Source organism: Musca autumnalis, unplaced genomic scaffold (assembly GCF_047663935.1).
Source record: "Musca autumnalis isolate F117 unplaced genomic scaffold, ASM4766393v1 scaffold_5, whole genome shotgun sequence".
Classification (NCBI taxonomy): domain Eukaryota; kingdom Metazoa; phylum Arthropoda; class Insecta; order Diptera; family Muscidae; genus Musca; species Musca autumnalis.
Window position 1 is genome coordinate 170,950,388 of NW_027412088.1, and position 19,816 is coordinate 170,970,203.

The 19,816-nt window shown below is 40.6% G+C and overlaps 2 protein-coding genes across 2 annotated transcripts in view; one reads left to right on the top strand and one right to left on the bottom strand.

Annotated features, from left to right (window-relative positions):
• LOC141387768 (uncharacterized) overlaps nucleotides 1–17,932 on the top strand; it is a 36,547-nt gene extending 18,615 nt beyond the window's left edge. The window contains exons 2-3 of the mRNA XM_073957954.1: nucleotides 16,810–16,976; nucleotides 17,052–17,932. Of these exons, the coding sequence (XP_073814055.1) occupies nucleotides 16,810–16,976; nucleotides 17,052–17,771 (887 nt within the window). The 3' untranslated portion in view covers nucleotides 17,772–17,932. The remainder of the gene's footprint in view (nucleotides 1–16,809; nucleotides 16,977–17,051) is intronic.
• On the bottom strand, nucleotides 950–15,012 carry enok (histone acetyltransferase enoki mushroom). Its single transcript, XM_073956236.1, has 6 exons — nucleotides 14,510–15,012; nucleotides 13,978–14,402; nucleotides 13,497–13,912; nucleotides 11,792–13,426; nucleotides 6,641–11,720; nucleotides 950–3,176 (listed from the first exon to the last, which is right to left on the bottom strand). The coding sequence occupies exons 1-6, from the start codon at nucleotides 14,616–14,618 to the stop codon at nucleotides 1,803–1,805; spliced, it is 9,039 nt and encodes a 3,012-aa protein (XP_073812337.1). The 5' UTR covers nucleotides 14,619–15,012; the 3' UTR covers nucleotides 950–1,802.
• Nucleotides 17,933–19,816: the final 1,884 nt, after the last annotated feature.

Consider the following 19,816-nt stretch of genomic DNA (forward strand, 5'->3'; position numbering starts at 1 on the left):
ATGCAAGTTGGCTTTATTGTAGTTAATGAATGACCGTATCTCTAGCACCACGAAATCTCTGGACTTTTCAATCGTATTATACGTTTGTCTGGATGTAAGTGCAGAAATGATGGTCTAGCTATCAGCCTAATTCTGAACGTAAACTCCCCTTGAGTTTTGTCTCTCCGTCGTTACGGCTTAAAGGTGAGAGTGCGAAAACTCACGGGGAATTTTCGTTCAGAATAATGGGCCGATTCCGTACAGCGAGGCGAGTCATGTCGCGTCGTCTATCGTCTCTGTGACAAAATTTAAAAAATGTACTACGTACAGCGATAGAAAATAATCGTCGATAACAAGTTATTTTTATTTTATTTTTATTCGTTAGTAAAAATGTACGGCGACAGCTAATTTGTTGTCGCCGGAAAATGAACATTTCGGCGACAAAATTTGACGACGTCAGGCGATATTGCCATACGGAATCGAAAAATTGCATTTGGCGACGCGACACGACTCGCCTCGCTGTACGGAATCGGCCCATAAGGCTGTATGTTAATGTCAAGGGAGCTGGAACAGTGTGCTGGTTGGGAAGTCCTCATTCATCGGCGCGAAGATTCAGAAGAGTCCAATTGGTCTGCATTGTGATTGCCGCGAGAGTCAAAGTGTAGTTGAGAGCCCCAAAAGTTCAAGATGGTCATTGAAGACGCCAAGTACCATACAATAATCAAGCTCACTGTTGATTCCAAGGCTTTCATTTCTTCCGTCATGTATTTTCCGTCAAACTTTGGGGATTTTCTTCTCTAAAAGGTTCTGCAGATTTACATTGCAAGGGATTAATAAAATAAAGTGAAAATTGATAGCTGGACTGAATACCTTACACTTTGAGCTATAAAATTCTTTGTTTTGGGTATCACAGTTTAAGTTATAATAATTTCAAGCTCGATATAACATAAAAACATTTTGCGTATTATTATTTTTTTAATGATACAACTTTATTAAATCCCTTTTAAAGGACATCCAATCATGATTATAGTTTTTAAAAGTTATCTTATATAGGTATGTAGTATGTTTGTATGTATGTATTTATGTAATGATTAGTATGTATACATAACATAGAAATGTACATACAATGGAAACAAAAAATAGATAGCCGAGCATTTTTATATTAAAGATGAAATGCCTGCCAGGTTTTGTTCTTCTTCTTTCTTCTTTGATTAAGGTATTTACAATGTGTCAAAAGGATATTTTCAAGGTGATCGTTTTTTCATTGTTTCGGCCTTGGGACCCTCCCTCCTTTGGCCATTTACTAAAACGTCAAATGAAGTTTATCTTTTGCAAAACACATATGTAACGGTTAACAAAAAGAAAAAATAATTGTTTAGTATTGTTGTTGTTGTTGTCTAGGACAATTTAATACAATAATAATTAGTAGTAATAATAGCATACAATAAAACTTGTTGTTGTATGGTACATTTCTATGTTTGTATTACAAGAAAATATATATGTATGTATAATTTTTTTGAAGGATTATTTTCTTTAATTTTTCTGTTTCTTTACGCTGGTTTGCTCACATAATAATTTGTTGTTTATTACGTTGTTGTGTTTTTGTCTTGTGAATAATAGTAATATGTAAATAGAATATATTTATGTATGTGTGGTATATAAAGTAAATGTTTATATGTATGTGTGTGTGGAGGATGTGTTTTTTGGGGGAGTTTTTATTAATTTTATCCTGTTTCTTATTCTCTGCGTTTGTTTTGCTCTTTCTCAAGTTTCTTCCTTCCAGGTCAAAATATTCAATACTTTAACCTTTTCTTCTTCCTAACTTATCTTCTCATGGGCGCATTCAGTGGTATGTATGGAGAGTATGTGGAATACATAGAATTCTGCTGGGCAGCCCTTTGTATGCATGCATCCTGATACTGAGATTGCATATTCATCACGCCCATTTGCATGGGTATCTGTGAATTGGGATATTCACTGCCGGTGGAATAGCTTGAAGAGGGTGCCTGCTGAGTGGACATGCGATAACTGTTAATGCTATAGGGTGTCATTAGATTGGGAGCAATATGGACATTGCTGGGACGACTACTATTCGGAGATGAGGTCGACGGGGTTGAGGCAATATGCTGGATGGGAGCTAAGGCGGTATTCCTCACAGAACGACTGATACTGGCCGCCTGTGAGGTGGTTGTTATGGGTGCAATATTCATGTTGCCTGGATAGTATTTGTGATGATACTGCAATGAGGCCATTTGAGACTGCAACATGTTGGGAGAAGTGTTCAGGTTGCGATTTTGTGGCACAATCAAGTGGGGTGGTGGTGTCATTGAATTGTTGCCAATACCATGCTGGGGTGGTGGTGTCATATCCACCTGGCCAATGGGTGAAGTGTTACATGGCGGTATATCCAAGCCATTGGTAAGCTGTTGCAATCGCGACAAGCTACTAAGATTGCCGACAACAGCTGGTGACCCAGCCTGGGCACTAGGCAAAGATTCTGCCCGAGTTTGTTGCTGTTGCTGCTGTTGTTGTTGCTGCTGCTGTTGTTGCTGCTGGCTCAAGTGCTCATTACCCGATCCCGAACCCGATGACGAACCTCCTGAGGGTATAGATATGGGTACCCTTGAGGTATTGTTTATCGATTCGTTGGAATTCAAATTATTTTGCAAATAGAAATTATTCACTGCACATGAGGGTGAGGCCTGCTCAACACGTACCGAACCTGCATGCGAATTGAGGGCACTGTTCAGGGACATGCGTTGTTGTATTACAGCTGGCATAGAGCTAATGTCATATGCAGAATTTCCGGCATTTCCTGGATAGTTTTGTCCCAAGTGGGAGAGATAGATGTTATCGGCACCACCACCGCCGCCGCCGCCACCTCCTCCACCTCCACTTTGCATATTTTGGTGATGGGCATGGGCATTCAACTGGGCAAATTGTTGTATATTGTGCAATTGTTGTTCTTGTTGTGCTTGCTGCTGTTGTTGTTGTTGCTGTTCAGCAGATGAATTGTTGTTTTGATTATTGTGATTTGCCAAAGCCTGCTGCTGGGCCAAATTATTATTAAGGGCCTGTTGTTGGGCCTGCTGTTGTTGCTTGGATTGACGATGGGCATTCGAGCCAGTGGAGTTGGTATTTCTCATCAATTTTGGTGTGGTCGAGCGTTGGTTACTACTGGTTGCTGCATTTTCATTCTGAAAAGAAATAATTGGGGAGATTTTGAAAATGATGTCCAAAAGAAAAGCTAAAATTGGCTTTCTTTAACAGGAAATCAGCATAGCGAAACTTCAATTCAGCCTGGCTGAATAGGGTTTTCCATAGGAAACCTTCCATTTAGCCTGGCTGAATGGGGTTTTCTATAGGAAACCTTCAATTCAGCCTGACTGAATAGGGTTTTCCATAGGAAAGCCTTCAATTCAGCCTGGCCGAATAGGGTTTTCCATAGGAAAGCCTTCAATTCAGCCTGGCTGAATAGGGTTTTCCATAGAAAAGCTTTCAATTCAGCCTGGCTGAATAGGGTTTTCCATAGAAAAGCCTTCAATTCAGCCTGGCTGAATAGGGTTTTCCATAGGAAAGCCTTCAATTCAGCCTGGCAGCATAGGGATTTCCATAGGAAACCTTCATTTCGGCGTGGCTGAATAGGGTTTTCCATAGGAAACCTTCATTTCGGCCTGGCTGAATAGGGTTTCCCATAGGAAACCTTCAATTCAGCCTGGCTGAATAGGGTTTTCCATAGAAAACCTTCAATTCAGCCTGGCTGAATAGGGTTTTCCATAGAAAACCTTCAATTCAGCCTGGCTGAATAGGGTTTTCCATAGAAAACCTTCAATTCAGCCTGGCTGAATAGGGTTTTCCATAGAAAACCTTCAATTCAGCCTGGCTGAATAGGGTTTTCCATAGAAAACCTTCAATTCAGCCTGGCTGAATAGGGTTTTCCATAGAAAACCTTCAATTCAGCCTGGCTGAATAGGGTTTTCCATAGGAAAACTTTAATTCAGCCTGGCTGAATAGAATTTTCAACGGGAAAACTTCAATTCAGCCTGTCTGAATGGGGTTTTCATATGAATACTTTCAATTCAGCCTGGCTGAATAGGGTTTTCCATAGGAAACCTTCAATTCAGCCTGGCTGAATAGGGTTTTCCATAACAAACCTTCAATTCAGCCTGGCTGAATAGGGTTTTCCATAACAAACCTTCAATTCAGCCTGGCTGAATAGGGTTTTCCATAGGAAAGCCTTCAATTCAGCCTGGCTGAATAGGGTTTTCCATAGGAAAGCCTCCAATTCAGCCTGGCTGAATAGGGTTTTCCATAGGAAAGCCTTCAATTCAGCCTGGCTGAATAGGGTTTTCCATAGGAAAGCCTTCAATTCAGCCTGGCTGAATAGGGTTTTCCATAGGAAAGCATTCAATTCAGCCTGGCTGAATAGGGTTTTCCATAGGAAAGCCTTCAATTCAGCCTGGCTGAATAGGGTTTTCCATAGGAAAGCCTTCAATTCAGCCTGGCTGAATAGGGTTTTCCATAGGAAAGCCTTCAATTCAGCCTGGCTGAATAGGGTTTTCCATAGGAAAGCCTTCAATTCAGCCTGGCTGAATAGGGTTTTCCATAGGAAAGCCTTCAATTCAGCCTGGCTGAATAGGGTTTTCCATAGGAAAGCCTTCAATTCAGCCTGGCTGAATAGGGTTTTCCATAGGAAAGCCTTCAATTCAGCCTGGCTGAATAGGGTTTTCCATAGGAAAGCCTTCAATTCAGCCTGGCTGAATAGGGTTTTCCATAGGAAAGCCTTCAATTCAGCCTGGCTGAATAGGGTTTTCCATAGGAAAGCCTTCAATTCAGCCTGGCTGAATAGGGTTTTCCATAGGAAAGCCTTCAATTCAGCCTGGCTGAATAGGGTTTTCCATAGGAAAGCCTTCAATTCAGCCTGGCTGAATAGGGTTTTCCATAGGAAAGCCTTCAATTCAGCCTGGCTGAATAGGGTTTTCCATAGGAAAGCCTTCAATTCAGCCTGGCTGAATAGGGTTTTCCATAGGAAAGCCTTCAATTCAGCCTGGCTGAATAGGGTTTTCCATAGGAAAGCCTTCAATTCAGCCTGGCTGAATAGGGTTTTCCATAGGAAAGCCTTCAATTCAGCCTGGCTGAATAGGGTTTTCCATAGGAAAGCCTTCAATTCAGCCTGGCTGAATAGGGTTTTCCATAGGAAAGCCTTCAATTCAGCCTGGCTGAATAGGGTTTTCCATAGGAAAGCCTTCAATTCAGCCTGGCTGAATAGGGTTTTCCATAGGAAAGCCTCCAATTCAGCCTGGCTGAATAGGGTTTTCCATAGGAAAGACTTCAATTCAGCCTGGCTGAATAGGGTTTTCCATAGGAAAGCCTTCAATTCAGCCTGGCTGAATAGGGTTTTCTATAGGAAAGCCTTCAATTCAGCCTGGCTGAATAGGGTTTTCCATAGGAAAGCCTTCAATTCAGCCTGGCTGAATAGGGTTTTCCATAGGAAAGCCTTCAATTCAGCCTGGCTGAATAGGGTTTTCCATAGGAAAGCCTTCAATTCAGCCTGGCTGAATAGGGTTTTCCATAGGAAAGCCTTCAATTCAGCCTGGCTGAATAGGGTTTTCCATAGGAAAGCCTTCAATTCAGCCTGGCTGAATAGGGTTTTCCATAGGAAAGCCTTCAATTCAGCCTGGCTGAATAGGGTTTTCCATAGGAAATCTTCAATTCAGCCCGGCTGAATAGGGTTTTCCATCGGAACCTTCAATTCAGCCCGGCTAAATAGGGGTTTCCATAGGAAACCTTCAATTCAGCCTGGCTGAATAGGGTTTTCGACAGGAAACCTTTAATTCAACCTGGCTGAATAGGGTTTTCCATAGAAAACCTTCAATTCAGCCTGGCTGAATAGGGTTTCCCACATGAAACCTTCAATTCAGCCTGGCTGAATAGGGTTTTCCATAGGAAACCTTCAATTCAGCCAGGCTGAATAGGGTTTTCCGTAGGAAACCTTCAATTCAGGCAGGCTGAATGGTGTTTTCCATAGGAAACCTTCAATTCAGCCTGGCTGAAAATGGTTTTCCATAGGAAACCTTCAATTCAGCCTGGCTGAATGGGGTTTTCCATAGGAAAACTTCAATTCAGCCTGGCTGAATAGGGTTTTCCATAGGAAAACTTCAATTCAGCCTGGCTGAATAGGGTTTTCCATAGGAAAACTTCAATTCAGCCTGGCTGAATAGGGTTTTCCATAGGAAAACTTCAATTCAGCCTGGCTGAATAGGGTTTTCCATAGGAAAACTTCAATTCAGCCTGGCTGAATAGGGTTTTCCATAGGAAAACTTCAATTCAGCCTGGCTGAATAGGGTTTTCCATAGGAAAACTTCAATTCAGCCTGGCTGAATAGGGTTTTCCATAGGAAAACTTCAATTCAGCCTGGCTGAATAGGGTTTTCCATAGGAAAACTTCAATTCAGCCTGGCTGAATAGGGTTTTCCATAGGAAAACTTCAATTCAGCCTGGCTGAATAGGGTTTTCCATAGGAAAACTTCAATTCGTCCTGGTTGAATAGGGTTTCCCTTAGGAAAACTTTATTTCAGCCTTGCTGAATAGGGGTTCCCATGGGAAAACATATATTCAACCTGAATATTTGTATGGAAAATATCAAGAAATCTTTGACTTACCTGAATTTTACGATTTTGTTGCTGGGTATTATGTTGTTGCTGTTGTTGTTGTTGTTGGTTATTAGTCAAATTATTAAGATTTTGATTGTTGATATTCATGTTCTGTTGCTGCTGCTGTTGTTGCTGCTGAATATGTGGTGTATGTATGGTCATATGCATGGGGGTGTTTGTACCCTGATTTTGCATGGAACAGTTGGAGAATTGTTGCTGCTGCTGCTGTTGTTGCATGTGGACACTGTTATTGACATCCGAGGAGTTTTGGGTAATGTCACTGGATATGCTGGCTGGCGAATCCATACCCATGGCTACATTTAGTCCACATTCAGCATAATGGTGTTGCATGCCATTATTGCCGGCGCTGCTAGAATTTCCAGAATTATTGGAATTATTGTTGGAGTTGGTGTTGCCATTGGAATTTTGATTGTTGCCAGAATTGTCATAATTATTAACCATGGGTGAGGACATTTCAGGGCTAACCGTGTTGGCTTGCTGTTGTTGTTGTTGCTGCTGCTGCTGCTGAGAGTTTTGTGTATTTCCCGTGGCTGATTTCATTTTATTCTCATTGTCATTGCCGGCCGATGCAGCCGAAGACTGATTAATATTCTGTTCAGGTTTTACCTTCTGACAGGAAGCCTGCTGTTGGTGTTGCAATTGTTGTTGTTGCTGGGCAGCATTTAATAAATTTGCCGCCTGTTGACTTTGCTGTTGATATTTATTGTTGGCATTACCATGATTGGCCATGGAACGTATGTGATCCGCTTGGGATCTGCTGTTTTTTAGGGCGGAACTACTGCTGCCAGCAGTGCCACCGTAGAGCCCATGGTTGTTGTTATAATTGCAGGCGGCAGCAGCAGCTGCTGCGGCTGCACTTTCTTCGCGTTGTAACATTTCAGCGGCCACGGCTTGGGCCACAGCCCCCTTTAGGGCAGCCTCATCCTTTTTGAGAGGACTTGTTTTACGCTCCGCCTTTAGCTTATCCTTGGGATGATGTTGTTGCTGCTGTTGTTGTTGGTGCTGTTGTTGCTGCTGTTGTTGTTGTTGCTGCTGTTGTTGTTGTATGTGCTGTTGATGGGCATGATGTTGCATGGCCAAATTGGCCGATTGATAGAGATTTTGGGTAAAATTGTTATAGGCCATGGATGTGGCCAATTCCTTGTGGAACTTATTTTGACTCTTTTGAGCGGTGGCGTCGAGGTGTGACAAATTGTAGCCATAATAATCCCACTGCCAATATTGAGAGGTGTGATAGTTGGACAGTTGATTAAGGGGAAATTGTGGTGCAATTTTATTCAAATCAAGGGTATTGAGGTTATGTTCAGCACTTGCCTTGAAATGCAACTTGTCGTGGACATTTGCGGCTCCAGTGGAACCACTGGCGGCAGCCACAGCAGCTGCTGCCATAGAAGCTTGTAACATGCGTGGATCTTCTTCCTTTATTTGTATGGCTCCGTGTAGACCTTTTACTGCTGCAGCAGCGGCGGCGGCAGCAGCTTGGCTTTGTTGGGCAGCAAGTTTGCTTTGCTGTTCCAGTTTCTCACGAGAACTGTGGCTTAGTTTGGTTTTATTTCCTTCTACGCCACCACCACCACCACTTGACTTGGAATCTCCAGAAGATTTGGATTTAGTGGATTTTGAGTGCTTCTCATGGCTGGTGGAGTGTTTTTCCGGTAGGGTATTTAGAAAATCTGTAGAGGATTTTTCAGTTTTACATTTATATTTGTCCATGGGTGTTTTGCCATAACCAGACGAAGAAGTTGGGGGCTGTTGGTGTTGCGATTGTTGTTGTTGCTGCTGTTGGGCCAAAGCCGAAGTTATGGCCGAGCTTGCATGCAGCAAAGACTGCTGCTGGTGTTGTTGTTGCTGCTGATGCTGTTGCTGCTGTTGTTGTTGCTGAAGTTGTTGGGAGCTGACATGACTTTGCAGAGCATTTCTCATATCGGATGAGGCATTTTGTTGATGACCTTGCAAGGGTTCTGGTATCACCAGTGTTGGCTTTGAGTCCGCCATTGTGTTGTTTGTTTGATTGCTGGACATTTTAAGGGGACTTTTATTGTTGTTGTTATTATTATGTTCCTTCTTTAAAACCACTTGCTCAGATGAAGAAGTATTTCCAGCAGCTGCGGCTGTTGGAACTTCAGGTTTTATATTTGTTGTGCCACCACCCATATTGCCGGCTGCCATATTTGCATTCACCGGATTGGCTGTAGAAGATATAACCGTAGTTGGCTTGGAGGTTAAACGTTCGGCAACATTGTTTTTATTGTCCCCTAGAGGGGCTTGTTGTTGTGCCGCCGTTGGTTGTTGTGGATTAGCCGTTGTAGTGTTGTTGTTGTTAGTTGTGGATATTGTGTAGTTTTCCATTGAGGCCAATGACTTTGCAAATTGGTTAACGGTAATAACAGGTTCCGGTTTGGCGGCAGCATTGCTTGCGGATGCCGATGTCACTGCCTCATTGGCATTAGGGTTTTTTGGAGTGGGTGAAAGTTGTTCTGTTTTAAGGGTTTCGGCTTCCAATTTTGTTGGAGGTTCAGGTTTTACTTTCTTTTCCAATAAAGGAGGGTTGGCGGCCAATGGTTGGGCTGATTCCTCGGGTAATGGTTTCACATCCAAGGGAGAAGGAACAGCAGTTGAAGCAGCTGTTGTAGCAGTTGTTGTTGACGTTGCGGTTACTGGATTTGTTGTCATATCCTGGGAGTTTGATTCCTTTTTTGTTTTATTTTCTTCAATGACCGAAACATTGGCATGTTCCAATTGCTTCGTAGGCTCGGCATTGCTGGTAGTTTTAGTTAACTCCTGTAATTTGGTGGCGTCCTCCTTTTGTATGTTGTTGTTATTTGGCTCCACAGTCGGGGTAGGGATGCCGCCGCTGGTTTCTTTAGGTTTCTCAATTGCAGCCTCTGCCTTGTGGGCTTCGTCCTTGGTGTCCACCATTCCAGCACCACCACCAGTATCACATGTAACTGCGGCGGGTGTGTTAACAATTTCCGATTTAACAGTTGGCATTTCCTGATCATTGAATAGAGACTTTTTAGTTTTCTTGGCCACGGCCTCCAAGACTTTTTCATCGTTTTCCATGGAGGAGGAAGATGATGATTTAATGGCCGTTACACCACCGGTATACTCCATTTTAACAGGTGAGCTGTTTTTCGCCATTCCAATCGGTTCCATCTCCTTAATGGTTGCCTTATCCTTCACATCCTTGTTAATGGCTTCTGGCTTATTCTCCTTGGGAGTTTGGGAAGCCACTGATACTTCGGCACTCTCATTGTTTGTCTCATTATTTAATTCCTCATTAAGTTTTCCAGAATTTTTGGCCCTTAATTTGGGAAATAAATTTGGAATGCGTTTATCATTTTTTGATTCCATGGGAGTTTCTACAATGGATTTATCTTCATCTATGGGCGTTGCTGTTGATACCACATCTTTTTTTGTGTCCCTGGCGGCATCAGTTTCACCATTATTGGACTTTGTCAGTGGTCCATGAGACTCTTCCGTGGCAGCTTTCTCTGAAAATTTAGCCGTTGAATCTCCTCCAATGCTCATAATTGTTTCCTTGTTGCTTTCTTCCATGCTGGTATCATTCTCGGATTCCGAAAGCTCATCATGCTTCCTCTTCAAAGGTGGCAAGGGTGGACTTTGTTTACGATTTGTGGAACGTTTTGCCTTATTCCCCATTTCCATGGAAATGTCATTTTTTATCCCCTCACCATCTTCCATATTTTGTGGCATAGTGGTGGTGGTTTCTGTTGGTGCCGGTTCAGAAGGTGGTGCTGCTGCTGGTTCCGAGGGCGTACATATATCCATGCTTTCAGTATTGTAATTATCGGCAACAATGGCATTGTCATCCATTTTGGTTGATTCTACGCCTTTCTCGTCTGCTTCCTCTCCATCCTCCTGGTGATCTTTGGGGTTTTTTGCCTCCGTGTCTATTTCCATGGCAGGAGGGGGACTTTCGGATTTTGGTCTTTTACGTTTGCCATTCATTTTTCCCCTTGCCATGGGATGTTCATGAAATAAATGGTCTTTTCCTTTGCTTTCATCCTCTTGCTCCTCTTGTTGATGGTCGACATCTTTATTACCCACATCATTTGTCATTTCTTCAGATTTGACATTCAATTGTTGTTGCCTTTCCACAGGAGGAGCTTGTTTCACCTCATTGGCATTTAACTCCTCTTTTTGTTGGCGGTTATTCAAAGAAGCCGATGATGCCGTTGTGGTTGCCGAACAATTCTTGTTCTCATCCAGTTTCATAACATTTTTCCGAGGTGATAAACTTTGCCTTCCCGAAACATCCAATGATTGATTTTTAACATGGGTCAAGAGAGGACTCCACCTCAAACGTTCCGGTTCTATGTGTATGCGATTATTTTGCCTCTTTAACTTTTCATGATGATCATTGACCCGTTTCCAATCCACTTTAATGTTTATGTGATAGTGAATATCATCCTCATTCTTCCTTAGCTTAATGAAATTTAACAGCTCCAAGGCCAGGGCAATGTCAACAATGGTTAAACCTGTCTCTGCAGCAATGCCATTAAAGGTTATGTTCTTATCATGTTTGTGGTCATATAAATATTCCAATATAATCGACTTCCAATAGGAGAAGTAGGATAAACGTCCCAAATCTGATAAAGGTTTTTCGGGAGTACCCAACTGCCCCTCCTCACGACTCAGCAGATAACTAAAATCAATCAAGAAGCGACCAAAACCTTGCCGCTGAAATTGCGGCATGGTCAAAATACAGGATACATTATATTTTTGGGCACAATGTTTCTCTTTGGAAAAATAGCCCACCAAATGACAGCCCTTATTGTCATTTTTTGTCAACACATAGAAGAGAAAAGGTTCCACATCATAGTACAAGGTCTTGTGGTCCAAAAAGAGCTTGGCCAATAGGCACAAATTTTGACAATAGATTTTGTTGATATTCCCATCCACCTCGAACACGGACAAATCTTGGTGACGATAGATTTCAGTGCCCGGAGGCTGTTTCCAAGAGCATTTATTTTGATGGCGATCTAAGACGGCACGACTCTTGGTATATTTTAAACAAAATTCACACAAATACAGTTTCGTCAATCTATAAATGGAAATGGTACTTTATTAAAGAAATGTTCTTCTCCAATGGGAACTAAACTAAATTATGTATACCTGGCATATTCCTGGGGAAATGGACTGGAATACCAGGTTTCAATGTGCCATTTACCAATTTCTATGGAGCCTGGACAACGCTCGGCACTGGCATTAATGGCGGCCGGTTTGCCAATTAGTTTGCTGGGACTTTCCATGGCTCCAGCAATTGCCTTGCGGGCTCGTTCCCGTATCTTTTTGTAGATGTCAAAGTCGGCTTGTGACACCCCATTGGGTAGGGGCTGTGAATCAAATGGATTTTCATCGGGCACAACTTCCCAGGGGTGTTTTTCCTCGGCCATCTCCACCTTGTTGGGTGGTGTTTCTGGTTTCTCTTGGCTCTTGGCCATATCAATGTCTTGCATCATTTTATATTTGATAATATTTTGTTGTGACAAAAAAGGGATTTCATCGTCATCATCTTCTTCTGCAGGTTTAGGAACTGGTTTCTTTTCCAAAGGCATTGATTTCAGTAAGACAGCTTTCTTTTGTACTGGAGCTGCTGCGGTAGTACCAGGTGGTTTATTGGCTGCTGTAGTTCCTCCTGGAGCAGATGTATTTACCGGTTTGGGTTTGTATTTTATCATCATGGTGGGTTTGGGGTTCTCCTTGGCAGAGTTAGATGCATCAGCTTTTTGCTGTGCAGCCACTGGAGTAGGGGCCACAACATTATTCGGCTCCTTGAGTTGTGGAACCTCTGTTACGGCTGGCTTGGCCTCCATTTGCAGTGCAACTTGATTTGTCACCAGCTTTTGGGGTGGTGGTTGATTGCCATCGTCTTGTTGTTGTTGTTGTTGCTGGATCATTTGATTGGTGGCCGCCGCCTTCGGTTCCGTTGTCAATGTTGCAAAGTGATCTGTAAGTTTACGTTTGACCGGCTTTAAGTTTTTCATCATTTCGTTTTTATTATTCGTATTGGCATTGGCCGTGGAAGCCGCCGCCGCCGCAGCAACAACTGTATTGGCAAATATATCCGGATGGCTTTTGGCCACTGCTGCAAAACCCCACTCCTCCTCTTTTTGGGGTTGTACCAAACTCATATGTTTTCCCAAAGGCGAGGTGCTGGTGGTGCCAGCTGCACCCAACAAACCATCACATTTTTGTTTCTTATAAATCTGGGCCAACATAACATTGGATTTTGATTCACTATTCTCCGAATCATAGTCATCATCATCATTGTCCTCATCATTATCATCACAATCGGAACTGTCACTACTACTCTCGGAGGAATCGGAACCACTGCTTGTTGTGGAGGAACATGAATCTGATGATGTGGTGTCATCATTGTCATGATCTTCATTGTTTTGCTCCTCATCACTGTCACTGGACGAGCTGGAGGAGCTGAGATTTGATAGAGTTCTTTTGCGGCCCTTCATGGTCTTCAACGAAGTATCCTGTTCATAGGCTGCCAAATGTTGCTTCAAACTTTCCTCCATGGCAGCTTGGTGTTTCATCTTGGCCAAGGAGGAGGGAGAAGCCACATCATAGGCATTTCCCGGCATCTTAACGGGTGTGGTTTTTGCCACCTTCGACTTGGCAATGGGCCAATATTTTTCCGGTGAACTATTTGGTGTTGTGAAACTGGTATCACCAGATGTATTTGCTCCTCTAGAAGTGGGCGATACCATGGTCAATTGCTTGGCAGCAGCAGCATTCCTACAACAATAAACAAATGAAATCATCATCACCTATCCTTTTTCCATGTTTTTTTTTTTTCTCAACTTACCGTCCCTTGGCCAAAACCAATTTCTTCTGAGAATCTTTGCCCTTGACCATGCGAAAAACATCAGTATTCAATTTCAAACATGCACTGCATCTAAACGGATGTTTAGGCTTCTTGTCGGGAATGGTATCCAAACAATTTAAATGGAAATTTTTGTGGCACACAAAACACTGCAACAGACATGGTCCGCGATTGCCTTTGCCACAGGCACATTTAACACAGTTCTCACAATACCAGGAACTACCCTTGGTCACCAGCATATACAGCAAGACAAACGATTGGGTCTTGCATTTAGCAGCTATATTGGCACAGGTGGTGTGCAATGAAATGCCGCATTGTTTGCAAGAGCTCAAAGGCTCTGGAATGCCATTTAAATTTTTCTGGGCATTGCCGGAACAATGCTTACAGACATCGTTACCCTAAAGACAAAAAGCAAACAACAAAGATTATAACATTTTTTAAATAAAACTTTCAAAATACCCACAATTTGCACTGGTATATCCACCGAAGCATTCGAATTTCGTGGTGTTGTCAATGAACGTCCCTTCTTGTAGAGTTTACCCTCCTGTATGAGAAAACCAGCTTCCACAGCCTTTTTAATAGACTGCTTAATTACGGTCTTATAATCCGCTTCTCCAATCAATTCAATTGTATTGAATTTTTGTATGTAATTTTCAATACTCTTTACACTGGAACCCTCACATTCACCCAAATCATGGACAGCCCTTGCCACAATCTTACACAAATTGGTATTCTTCTCTACCCGGACCACACGTTTGGCCATGGGAGCCTTATATGAATGTAAACCTTTGTTGTAGACCTTAATAACGGCACCGGTCTCAACAATTTGTTCCAATTTTTCGGCCACAATATCTTCATGGAATTTGTGATGGGCGCCAATTGCTTGACCTGGTGGTTGCAAGGGCAAAGAAAGTAAAATAATTAAACATCGTCATTCACTGACTACCAGACCTAGCTGTACTACAACAAACACTCATACACACGCATAAACTTACATATTCGTTGTACACTGGGTCTTTGCTTTTGTGAACGGATCTTTGATATAGCATCCAGTATCCATTTTTGCCATACTTCCAATGATATTTCTTGTGTGGAATCGAACATTTTTGCTGCTCCTCCGTTTTTTAATGTAGAAGCGACGCCAAATGTATCTGCACAACAACAAGACAAAATCCGAAAAAATTCTCCACACACACAAAACGCGACAACCGAACTAGTTCAGATGAAAAAAAAAGCGAAGCGAGTAGTATACTACATTTACGTTTTTCTTTTTTCTTAAATTTCTTCACTTTTTCCCAGCGTATTTCTCAAAACTTCGCTTCTATAAGCCACACATGTAACGTTTTTAATACTTTTTGCACTTTTGTGTAAATTATAAATAAATATTTTAATATATTTCTTAAAATTCTTTCCTTTTACGAGATTAAAAAAATTATGTATGTTTACAACGCAAGAATTAGTTGGCTTATGTGGTTACTCGATTACGCGACGAGTAACCATGTCAAAGATGAATGCGCGCCCATTAAAGATGTAACTTTTCAGGAAAGCGTCAAATGCCACTTGTTGACTTGTTTTGGAGGTGCGATATAAGCTTCGTTCCAGTACAATTTACAATTTTTACGACTTTTACAAATTTTACCCGAAACCCGTTCCCGCACACAAAAAAGTTGTAAAATGTTGACTTCTCTTTAAACAAAAATGGCGTTGAATGAAAAAAACGTTTGTGTGAGAACAATTTTTCTCTCTTTTACGAGTTTTACTATTAAAAAGTACGGGAACAAAGCTAATGATAAAAGTATGAAAAGAGCAATCTGTTGAAAACGAGTCCAACACACACATTTTTCTAAAATGTACGGGAACGGAACAATGGCAGAAACGTAATAAAAACTGAAACAAATGTCAAAGACGGCGTGTCCGCCAATCAGAAGCCGGCAAACATGTTGCACATTTTTGCTCGCCCAAATTTATCGTGTAAAAAGTTTCTAAAGAGAAAACTATTCAGCCCCATTTTTGTTCAAAGAGAATTGAACATTTTGCAACTTTTTTGTTGTACGGGAACGCATTTCGGGTAAAAATGTGCAAACACATTACTGTTGCGAACGCTGACGCGTAAAGTTGTCTTTTTCTCTATTCGGTGAAAAGAAGTTTTTTCGGCAGCAAACAAATTAAGTGTTCGACTTAATGAATTTTGTGGTTTCAATTCGGAACAAATAATTTGCGATTTAAATAGTTTCAAGAAAACTCAAACTATAAACTGTGAAGCGAATCAAAGTTATCAGTGGAAAAACTAAATAAATTACAAAAAGGCTTTTAGCCTTACGAAAAACTAAATTAACGTTTTGGAACAATGACAAAAGGAAATATAATCTATCGATTATAAATTGTTGAGTGCAGTTCTGCAGTAAATAAGAAGAACAATCTATTCGCCCAAAAGGGGCTCCTAGCCACATGCAACATTAATGTGGTGATACGGAAAAAAAAAATTAACCTTAAATTTTTTTGGCTGGTGATCATTTTGTAAAAAGACATATTTGCTGTCTTAAAGTGGCTATTCTTCATCAATTCTAACGGGACGCCAACGGCTTTGATCCCGTTACATTTTTCTCTACATTTTGTCACGTACATAAGTGTGTGAGAGAAAGAGTACGTAAAGAGTAAGCAAAACACTTTCCAATGGAGGGGAATGATCTTCCCCCTCCCATGGGGAAACCGCCTGAGAGGCAAAAGAATAAAAAGGATAGATACAGAAGCGAAACAAGGCAAGAGACAAGAAATATGGGAGAGGATGAAAAAGAGAGAAGCAGAAGCCGTAGTAATTCTCGAAGAAATGAGAGCTCAAAGAAAGCGAGAAAAGATGATGAAAATGCCAGTACAGGAATGTCTGTTGATTGTGATAACCAGAACCCAAGCTCTTCAGCAAACAATACCACAAACCGTACAGAAACTGGTGAGAATTCAAACTCAGGTAATACAAACATTAATTATAATAATACATATGATGAGGACCACAAAGGGCCCTTCATCGTTTATGTCGACAAATCCTCAACAGAAGGAGAAAAAACAGGTATAAATACAATTAACCTTGCTAGAATCTTAAAGAATTTAAATATACAGGGTGTTCTTGAAGTTTCAAAAATTGTCTTTGGGCGTGCAAAAATTGAATTTAAAGATGGCTATTCAGCCAATTCGTTTTTAGTTAATGAAGATTTTAAACAAAATGGATTTATTCCAAAGATTTTTCCTCATTTTGTGTCGAAAATAGGAATAATCTTTGGAATTCCTATTGAAATTTCAGATGATGAACTGGTAAATGTCATAAGCTCAGATGTCACTATTCTAAAAATAGTCAGAATGACCAAAAAAGTGCAAAACAAAACACAACCAACAACAAGAGTTAAGATCTTTTTCAAGGGGCTAAATTTGCCACAATACGTTAAACTCTATGAGTATTCCAGAACCGAGGTAAAACATTTTATATCATTTGGACAATGTTATAACTGTTATCGTTATAATCATTTTTCTCAATTCTGTAAACAGAAAACCCCAGCATGCAGAACGTGTTTTGTAGCGCATAAAATTGGTGAGGATTGTGATCCGGAACCAAGATGTTCGAATTGTTCTGGCGATCATGAGCCAACATTCAGGAAGTGTCCTGCAAGAATTAAAGCGTACACAATTAAGAAAATCATGACAATTGAAAATTTAGCTTTTAGAGAGGCCAGATCTAAATATTCTGCTGTCTTTACAAATCGATTTGAAATCTTTAATGAAAATGAGGATGAAATTTTCCCCGCGATCAAAAATAGAAGCAAGAATCAAAAACAAACCCAAAATAATACTGTTAACAACACCTTAGAGGCTGCCAAATTCTTGCACTCGTCAAACTCGTTCGCAAAAGTAACAAAAAACAATCAAAATAGAATTAGGGAAGAGGCAAATGCCAGAAAAAATATGGAGGAGTACAAACAAGCTTTAAATAGCCAAGAAACATATAAATCTCCAAATGGCATTGCGCTTCAGTCTCAATATGAAAAATTCTCTCAAATGGAAAAATCCCTAGGAGCTATAGTGCAAAACATTGACGAATTAAAAGAAAAATGCATGGAAAAATTAGGACAAGAAGCACTTCTGCATCTAGAAGGAATCAGACAAAAAATGATCATGGAAATGTTAAACTTAGATGTTCATATGATTGATACAGCTAACATACAATCTGATAGGACGGTACGGGTAAGTGGTTCCGAAGAGGAACTATAGCACTTACAAAAATCTCTTTTTTTATTCATTATGATTAAATTATTACAGTACAATATACAAAGTGTAAACAAAAAAGGAAATAAGGAGTTATTAGAACTTTATATGGAAAAACATAACATTGATGTCGCGCTCCTAACGGAAACGTGGGTGCGGGACACTACTTCTACAAATATAACCAATTATAACTTCATTGGAAAACACAGAAGTGATGGATTTGGCGGAGTAGGGATCTACATTAAGAGAAGTATCAAATATAGGCTTATTAATTTCAATACTAACCACGAAATTATGGGAATTTCAACTCTTAACCTTAAAAACAACATAAACCTAATAGTGACCTACATTCCGCCAAATGTAAACAGAACTTCTTACAAAGAAATAGCGACAAACCTTTTCCAAGCGGCATCAAGATTGAAGCACCCAACTCTTATAGCAGGTGACTTCAATGCAAAGTCTACTTCATGGGGAAACCTTCAAACTGACCACCAGGGTGAAATTATATACGACTGTTCTATCAAATATAATTTTAAATGTCTTAACACAGGTGAGCCTACCTTTACACTCAATAATACTAGATCTGCCATTGACTTAACTTTTTTAAATAGCAACACCATGCAATTTAATTGGAAAGTAACAGACCTTAAGCTAACTAATAGTAACCATCTGCCTATTATTGTGGAAATTTCCGGGAACTTCCATCCGCCTAGGGAAGGTAAAATCATTTGCAAAAAGAGAGTATTCAAGCAGCTGGCCAATACTGAGATCGGCAAAACCCTCGAAGAAGATGAAAAAAGTTTTAAAAATGTCATCGAGTATAATACCATCGTAGTTGACCAAAGAAATAGATACATTCCAAAATCATGGTGGAATGATAGAATTCAGGATTTATACAACCAAAGGAACGAGTTGAGGAAACAGTTCAACGTGACAAAAGATTATGAAATTGGTCTAAAAGCAGGCGCGATGGAAAGAAAACTGTATAAGCAAATAGAAAGGTTAAAAAGAAAAAACTTCAATGACCATCTTCATGACCTATCTGAATCAAATCCTAAAGATATGTGGAGAAGCCTAAAAAACACCAAAAAATACAAACAGAATAAATCTCCCAATAATTCATGGGACGAAAACCAGAAAGAAGAGTTTCTTCATCATGTCACTAGTTCATCTTTGGTGGGCAATGAGCCGCTTTCGGTTACCTTTGGAAATTATCAACATGAAAAACCCAACCTGGACAAAAATGAAATGGCCAAATTCTTAAAAAGTCGAAACCCAGACTCCACAGCTAGTCCTGACGCAATATCTTATAGTATGATCGCAAGTCTAGGGGAAACGGAGAAATCCAAATTCTTAGATATTCTAAACAACATCTGGATGCAAGGTACCTTTCCAGCGCAATGGAGGAAAATCAAGATTGCCCCAGTCCCCAAAAAAGGTAAAGATCTCTCTGACATCAGGAATTATAGGCCTATCGCGCTGATGTGCGCTTCTCAAAAAATAATTGAAGGTGCCATCAAGAAAATTATTTATGAAACTATCGAAGTAAGAGATATAATCCCGAGAAGATCTTACGCCTTTTCTAAGGGGAAGTCTACTACGATGTGCATTAATGATGTAATTAACTCAATTGAAAGTCATAAAAGCAAACATAATAATGTAGACGGAGCAATCATCGACATAGAGAAAGCATTCGATAATACCGATATAGGTAAACTATCCTTAATTCTGTTTGAGTCTGGCATCAATTATCATGTAATTAAATGGCTTTTCGATGGTATGAAGGATAGGACCTTAACGTTGGGCAGTAAAAGTATAAACATAAAAAATGGGTTACCTCAAGGTAGTGGCTTAAGCCCTATACTTTTCAATATTTATACCAGCTCCCTCCACTCAATCTCCTCTGAGAGTTGTACAGTGTATCAGTTTGCCGATGATTTTTTCGTGCTTTGCTACGACAGGAACTTTGAAATTGCGAAAGCAACATTATTCTTTAAGATTCAAGAATTCAAGCAAAAATGTGAGAGGTTATTGTTAAGTTTTAATATGGA